The sequence below is a fragment of the Aplysia californica genome, unplaced genomic scaffold (assembly GCF_000002075.1).
Source record: "Aplysia californica isolate F4 #8 unplaced genomic scaffold, AplCal3.0 scaffold00194, whole genome shotgun sequence".
NCBI lineage: Eukaryota > Metazoa > Mollusca > Gastropoda > Aplysiida > Aplysiidae > Aplysia > Aplysia californica.
This window is the reverse complement of record NW_004797464.1, coordinates 253,328-261,893: the sequence shown is the minus strand read 5'-3', so window position 1 is coordinate 261,893 and position 8,566 is coordinate 253,328. Positions and strand designations below refer to the sequence as shown.

Here is an 8,566-nt window from a genome sequence, read left to right as displayed (position 1 = left end):
GAGGTGAACAACTTGTGTTTCGCGCGCTCATATGACCTTAGCAGTTGCGAGCGCCGTAAAACCTTATACATACATACATACATACATAAGTCTGGGTTACCTTGGCCGATCGGGTCGACAGGATGTATGGCAAACCTGCAAAAGGATCCCAACCGTGTCGAACGGAGCGTAATAAATCCAACTTCTTAAAAAGAATATCCTCTGCCGTTTGTGGTGTGATAAAATGTAACAATATATCTGGCGCTTTGCCGCAACGCTCCAGTGAAATTGATATAGATTTTCGAGTGTGGGAGTTATTTTTTAAAACCGATCTTACATCTCTGTCTGTCTAATAGCGGGACGTTGTATCTCTTATCTCTGCCTGGCTTGACTTTGGGTGGTTGGCTGGTGTTTTGATGTGGTTTTCTCCCTCCTTCTTTCCTATTCTGGGGCGAAGGCTGACTTGTTTTGACAGGGTAATCAAAGTGAAATGGGACCAGGTAGGGCCTGGAGATACATGTATCACACTAACACAAGTCACAAGAATCTTTCTGGAAGCGGCAACTCTGAGTTGTGAATGAAAACAAATCCTGAATTCATGGTGTATGCATATTCAACCGCTAAAATAATCGGGAAGGTATTTCATTAAATATTTATTCTAACTAACCTTGAATTCAACTTTAGATTTGAACACACGAACACCAAGGAAAGAAGCAGAGATGCCAGTACTACAATGGCAGGTTATACCAGACACTTTGGTAGAGCAGGCCAATTATTAATTTTTTATTTCACATTTGGCTGTTTTAGTCTATCTTTTCGCGGCCAGGAGCCGGTGTCATAATCGAGGTCACGATCTGATTATAGGGGGTTAAAAAGTCGATGACAAAAAACAAGCACTCGCAGCAGTCAAGATATTATTAGGAGTTAGTTCCCCTCACATCTGTGAGGTAGGCTCGACCAGAGTAATAGTTAGCTTACATAATCAGAGCGTTTTGCTGCTTATAACTGTGGCTCGAAAGGGGTGAACAGGGTATATGTGGCAATGAAACAGTTTTGACTGCTATGCACATTGTCATGTTCCCTTCAACTCTATTGGTAGACTCTTCCAGCCTCACTTTAAGCTTACTTAATCAAAACTTGTGACTGCTTATGGAGTGGCCCGATAGGGGCGAACAGGCAGTTTCTTTGGCAATGAAACGGTTTTGAAGGTTAGGCATAGTCTGTTGTTCATTGGTGATTATGAACGTCTTTTTACATTTAATTTATGAGGTTTTACGTCTATGGGTGAATTTGACAGCGACAATTTTTCAAAATTAGGAAGGGAGGCAGTGATTATTTGATTATATAGACCCTTCGCCACTGTTCCTATCCAGCATCTAACGTACTTTTCTCCCCCCCCCCCTCACTCTTCTTTGTTAGTCCTCTAATCGTCAGCACTTATATGATCTTATTGTGTTGAAAGTGCCGTAAAATTCTTACACCCCCCCCCCCCTAACCAGGTCAGTGCTAATGACTGTAGCTGTCTTTAGGCCATTCCCAAAGTGGGGATATTAACATGTTCTTATTCAAAGTAGAATTGTAAATGCGCTGATTTAAACAATGTCATCCTCATACTGTGCGGAACAACATAGGGGAACTGCTGCTTTTTTCTTTCCTCATCCTTCTTATCGTCATTTTTCTTCTACTTCTTTTGTATGTTTGTCACTCTCTTGTGAACTGCTATTTCCGGCGTGCCTTGATAGTCGACGCAGACTTTGTGCTGTTGAGGATAGAGAGGTGAGCAGAGTAAGCCTGATTCCTCTTAATTTAGACTTCTGTGTTGACAACCACCCTTTGGCGCTCATAATAATGACCTTATGCAGTTGCGAGCGTCATAAAACTTTACTAAAAACTAAACTAAAATTCTTACTAACTAAACTGGATTGTTGGTGGTTGCCGGTGCTCTGGTGTGGTTTGCTTCTTTCCTATCAAACATCTATCGTCTTTATCTCCCCTCCTTCTTTTTTGTGTTTGTTTTTACTCTCTTGTAACACCTCTAATCTTCTGGCGCTCATATGACCTTATGCAGTTGCGAGCGCCGTGAAACCTCTACTAAAACTAAACTAAAACATCTATCGTCTCTATCTCCCCTCCTTCTTTTTTGTGTTTGTTTTTACTCTCTTGTAACGCCTCTAATCTTCGGCACTTGTTTGACCTTATTGTGTTGCAAGTCCCGTAAAACACTTACTAAAACTTAACTAAAACTGGATTGGCCTTAACAGGCATTCCGCATCCTGCACAAGCTAAACTGTGTCTATGAGGGAGTAAAAATCTAAAATAATTATAATTTTTTTAAGGGGCCGTTTTGACAGACTTCTTGTTGTGGTTCGTTGTTCGTTCCTACGTTCCAGTCCAGTGATACTTCTATGGTGGGTGGTTGGCGAGTGCTTTGGTGTTGTTTGCTCCTTCTTTCCTATCCAACATCTATCCAACCTATTCTCCCCTCCTTCGTTTTTTGTGCTCTTGTAACACCTCTAATCTTTGACACTTATATGACCTATTGTGTTGCATGTCCCGTAAAACTTTTATTTTAAAAAACAAAACAACTTCTATCAACCTACTTTTTTTTTTCATTAAAAAAAATTGTTGTATGTTCTTATCTGGTTGGCAGTACCCTAAAATATTTTGCATTTTTTTGAACGAATTTGTTGTTGGATTTTGTTTTGTTGTTGTTTTGTTTTGTTTTTTTGTTGGTGTTGTTTTTAAATAAGTTTGTGTTACGGTGGTCCCAACAGCATATAAGGTCATAATATGACTTACTTTTGTTGCAAGTGCCGTAAAGCTCTTTAAAAATAATAATTTTCTTTTAGTAGAGGGTTTTACGCACTCACAACTGCATACGGTCATATGAGCGCCAACGTAAAACTCTTACAATAATTAATCTAAACTGAGACCGAAACTACGAATTTTGCTGAATAATCAACCCTTTGTATCCCCTACGCAGCAAGACGAGGAGCTCCGCGACTATCTCCGCAAGTTTAAGGAGGCGGGCCACCTCGACAACACGCTGCTCATCGTCATGGCCGACCACGGCGCCCGCTTTGAGAACGTCCGGGCCACAGATCAGGGGAAACTGGAGGAGAGGCTGCCTTACTTTGCCGTTAGGTCCGTCTGTTTGTTTGTCTGTCTGTCAGTCCGTTTGTTTTTGTGTTTGTTTGTTGGTGTGCGCGTTATTTGTTTGTATTTGTGTATGTATTTGTTGGTGTATTGGTGTGTAGGTTTGTGAGTTTGTTGGTGTGTTTAATGGTTTGTTGGTATGTTTGTTTGTTTGGGTGTTTATATATTTTTTTTTTGTTGGTGTGTTTGTTTGTGTGTTTGTTTGTTTGTTGGTTGGTGTATTGGTGTGTTTGTTTGTGTGTGCGTTTATTTGTTTCTTTCGTGTGTTTGTTTGTTGGTGTTTTTTTATGTGTTTGTTTGAGTGCTTGTTTGTTGGTGTGTTTGTTTGTTAGTGTGTTTGTTTGTTGGTGTGTTTGTTTCTTTGTTGGTATGTGTGTTTATTTGTTGGTATGTTTGTTTGTGTGCTTGTTTGTTAGTGTGTATTTTTGTTTGTTGGTGTGTTTGTTTATTGGTCTGTTTGTTCGTTTGTTGGTGTGTTTGTTTGACGATGATAGTGACATTAAAATTATTTATTCATCTCGCGGGGAGTAATTTGTCATTGTCGTTAATAATGGCAGTAGGCGTTACAAAGCTTAGGTGCACTCACACATACGCACAACAAGACAGTACATTTATTTTTTATAGTAAATGCCTGTACATGTCTCACCTGTTGGAACAACCCGCTTCGTAAAACATTCTCCCTCTCTTTCTCTCTCTCTCTCTCTCTCTCTCTCTCTCTCTCTCTCTCTCTCTCTCTCTCTCTCTCTCTCTCTCTCTCTCTCTCTCTCTCTCTCTCTCTTTCTCTCGGTGCGTTTGTTGATGTGTGCGTTTATTTGTTTGTGTTTGTTTGTATGTTTGTTTGTGTGTTTGTTGGTGCATTTGTGTGTTTGTTCTTTTTCTTTGTCTCTTTACTTTTATTGCGTTTTTGTGTTTGTTTGTTTGTTTGTTCGTTTGTTTTTGTTCATTGTTTGTTCGTGCGTTGTGTTATTTTTCTGTGTTCATTTGTAAGTCTGTTTCCCTGGCTGTCTGTTCTGCTCAATGTTTCTGCGTCAACTTACCTGTTTGTTTTTACAGCGCTTACAACTTCTGTATACACATACATGTATTTTTTTTTTTTATAGTAGAGGGTTTTACGGCGCTCGCAACTGCATAAGGTCATATGAGCGCCAAGAGGTGGGTGTCAACAGAGAAGTATTTACAGGGAATCAGACTTAGACTGCTCACCTCTCCAGCTTCAACAGCACAAGGTCTGCTTCGACTATCAAGGCACCCCAAAATAGCAGGTCACAAGGGAGTGACAAACATACAAAATAAGTAGAGGAAAATGACAATAGTAAGGATCAGGAAAGAAAAAGCAGCAGTTCCCTGTTGTAGATCAGGCACAGTTATGAGCGTGGCATGAATCAGCCCATTTACAATTCTATACTGGCGGTCATTAAAAACGCACCACTTAAAAAACAATTTAAATAATGGCGATGTGTTGTTTTTTTTAAACAGATTGTATACCATTGCATTCTATGGTCATTTTGTGAACATTCACAGCTGAAATGAAATGAAAAAGTCAAATGACACCGCGAGCACAAAAACATGAAGTAACAAAAGTCATTTTAAAAAAATAAGAGCAATAAATTGAGTTTTTAACACCTGCTTTAGTATCGTGTATGTTCCCCATTGGCCTGAATACAATGTACAAGATTGGAAATGTTTTCTCATGGAATTGACAAGAGTCTGAAAGAACACCTGTGGAATCTGTACCCACTCATTTGTCAAAGAACGCCTCAGCTCTTGGAGATTGTGTAGAGGTCTTCCACGGGACAAACGGTGGCCAAGCTCGTCCGACACCTGCTCAATTGGTGCCATGTCTGGAAACAGTGATGGCCAAGCCAGGACATCAATGTTGTTTGCCGGCAGAAAATCAGTGGTGGCTCGAGCGGTGTGGGGGCGGGCGTTGTCGTGTTGGAATAGCTGCAGCTCTGGGTGTTGACCAAATAACGGCACGACGTGGTTCTGCAGAACCTGCTGGTACGTGTTGACATTTACAGGCTTGTCGAAGTAGTACAGTGGTATGCGATAATCGTGGATGAACGCTCCCCATACCATGACACTGCCTCCTCCTAATCTATCGACCTACAGTATATATTAATTGGCATAGCGCTCGCCAGACCCTTTTTCTCCCGTCAGCATGCGAGAGGGCAAATCGACTCACGTCAACTGTATTGCTGCCTGGCCTACTGCAAACGTTGTTGACAGTTCCTCTGTGTCAGGACAGGACCAACGTACGGGTGTCTGGCTGCAAGTTCTGCTTATCGCAAACGGCGTTTCAAAGCCCATTCAATCAGATACTGGTCCACGACGACCAACCACTCGACGACCTGTTTCCGGTGCTGGCAGGAAATAGTCACGAAGGTGACGTTGGCGAATGTAATGGTCTTGCACTAGTGTTGTAACTCGTGGTTGCCCGCTCCGTCGCCGATCTGCTGTAGATCCAGAAGCTGGATTTCCTTGAAACCCCGGATAACAGTCGAGTGGCTACAGTTCATGCGCCTGGCAACTTGTGCTGCCATTCCGGCTTGGGGCATTCAAATTGCCCTTTCACGTTCTTTCATGGAAAGTCGCGGCATTATTTACGCTGAAAAAATTCGTCGCACAGAGTAAAGAATGTCAGTTTTTGTTATGGGCGAATATAATCTCTCCCTAAGAGCCAAAAAGTCTGTCTCGCTAAACAAATTTTAGGTTTGAGGTCGACACATCGGATTTTTGCATGTTGCACGTGCGCATTGACAGGTCTGAACTGGGAACCTCAAATTTTGTGCGATCGGTAACCTCTGTTGCCTGTGAACATTTGTCAACCTCTATTGATGTCACTGGATAGATTTTAGTCCAAAATGTGCTCAATCCAAAGTGGTGCGTTTTTAATTACCGTCAGTATACTATGCTTGAACGAGAAATGTCCCCCCATTGGGAATGGCCTAAAGACACTTCAGTCAGTGCCCTGCCCCGGGGGTATACATGTATGTATGTATATACATATAAATATATACAAAAAGCGCTCGTAAACACACAGAAATAAACAAACACACAAACTCACGCAAAGAGAAAGAGAGAGAGAGAGAGAGAGAGAGAGAGAGAGAGAGAGAGAGAGAGCAGAGAGGGTAAAAGAGAGAGAGAGAAGGTGGGTGGAGGTAACTGCTGAGAGAGGGGTGACTTAGAAGTCTGTCTGTCTGTCTGTCTGTCTGTCTGTCTGTCTGTCTGTCTGTCTGTCTGTCTGTCTGTCTTCTTATGTGTTTGTCTGTCTGTCTGTCTGTCTGTCTGTCTGTCTGTCTGTCTGTCTGTCTGTCTGCCTGTCTGTCTCTGTCTCTCTCTCGCTCTCTCTCTCTCGCTCTCTCTCTCTCTCTCTCTCTCTCTCGCTCTCTCTCCTTCTCTCTCTCTCTCTCTCTCTCTCTCTCTCTGAGTGTTTGTATGTGTGCACGCGCGCGTGTGTGTACGTGCATGGGTACCGCCGACGAATTCCGATTCGAAAAATCTAAGGATTATTTTTTTGTTGGGGGGGGGGGGGAGGTTGGTTGTTTTTGTTTGGTTTGTTTTGTTTGGGATTTTTTTTTTTTACATTATGACAGCGATAGCCATCAGATCTACAGATTGAAAATAAAACTCTGCCTTAGCCAGAAATACAAAGGTCACGTCATCTGACAAAGAAAAAACGAAACTGAATCTAGAACTTGTCATCGATTTGATAAAAAAAATTGAAACTTTTCCCCGGCAAGGAAAGCCGATCTACCAGAGATGAATGTGGAAGATTTATTCTATTGATTATCATTGTGAATGTAGGACATAAACATTTTCAACAAACATTATCATGATATCTTAAACTCTGAGTTGTGGGTGGTTGGAGGGCGCCACTGGTAGGTCCAACTACTTCTTTACTGTCCCACTGTTGTTTCTGTCTATCTGTCTGCCTGTCTTACTTTTTCCCAGAAAAAAATGATAATTAAATTGTGTCGATGTGTTTCTCTTTACTTAAACAAAGACACTAACACTGGGTTTTTCAAATCGAATGTAATGTTCATCTTCCAATGACTCGCGTGATGATAAAAATAGTAGATCTACATTTAATTTATTTTCTCCATTTTCTCCAACTGTCTTTTATGAAATGATCTGTCTGTCTGTCTGTCCGTCTGTCCGTGCGTCCATCTGTCTGTCCATCTGTCCGTCCATCTGTCTGTCTGTCTGTTTGTCTGTCTCGCTGTCTGTCACAAACAAACAAACAAACAAACAAACAAGCAAACAAACAAGCAAACAAAGAGGCAACACGGCATTATCCTCACACCCCTCCTTTCTACCCCCACCCCCCCACCCTCACCCCTCCCCCACCCTCACCCCTCCCCCACCCTCACCCCCTCCCCCCACCCTCACCCCCTCCCCCCACTACACGCCTCCAGGTTCCCCCCGTGGGTCCACCAAAAGCACCCAGAGATCGTGGACAACTTCCGACACAACGCCCAGATGCTCACCACGCCCTTCGACGTGCACGAGACGCTCAGGGAGGTGGCCAATTTCACGGGAACCGGACCGGCTGACGTCACCAAGAGGGCGGTTAGCCTGTTTAAGAGGATACCCGACACCAGGCTATGCGAGAAGTAGGTAGCTCTTCGCTGTTTTATGATGATAATGAATGATAATAAGGGTGATAATTATGATGATAATGATGACAATGATGATAATGATAATGATAATGCTAATGATAATAATAATGATAATAATAATGATGATGATGATGATGATGATGATGATGATGATGATGATGATGATGATGATGATGATGATGATGATGATGATGATGATGATGATGATGATGATGATGATAATAATGATGATGATAATGATAACAATAATAATAATAGTAATAAAAATAATAATAATAATAAAAATAATAATATTAATATTAATAATTATAATATTGATAAAAATGATAGCAATAATAATAATATAATGTTTAATAATAATAATGATGATTGTATTTCAAGTGCCATAATTTAAAAAAAAACTAAAGCTAAAACAAAAAACAACTAAAAAACGTCAAACCTCTCTCCCCCTGTCAGCGCCGAGGTAGACGACCATTGGTGCGCATGTCTGTCGTGGCAGGAGATTGCACTGGACAGCCCTGAGACGCTCAGTGCCGTCAACGAAACTGTCAAGTTCTTTAACAGTCTCACAGGTGCGGCTTCTGTTTGTTTGTCTATGTGTATGTTTGTTTGTTTGTTTGTTTGCTTTTTTGCTTGCTTGCTTGTTTGTTTGTGTGTTTGTTTGTATTTTTATTTGTTTGTTTGTCTGTTTGTTTGTTTGTTTGTTGGCGGGTGGTCTGGTGTGGTTTGCTCCTTCTTTCGTATAAAAAATTGATCGTCTCTATCTCCCCTTTTTCTTTTTTGTGTATGTTACTCTCTTGTAACACGTA

The 8,566-nt window shown here is 41.4% G+C and overlaps 1 protein-coding gene across 1 annotated transcript in view; it reads left to right on the top strand.

The window, feature by feature from the left end:
• Positions 1–2,962: 2,962 nt before the first annotated feature.
• The window catches only part of LOC101852177, a gene marked incomplete at its 5' end in the record, with an annotated part of 18,728 nt that continues 13,124 nt past the window's right edge, over positions 2,963–8,566 (top strand). Inside the window, 3 exon segments of the mRNA XM_013082793.2 lie at positions 2,963–3,123; positions 7,554–7,751; positions 8,214–8,329. Of these exon segments, the coding sequence (XP_012938247.1) occupies positions 2,963–3,123; positions 7,554–7,751; positions 8,214–8,329 (475 nt within the window).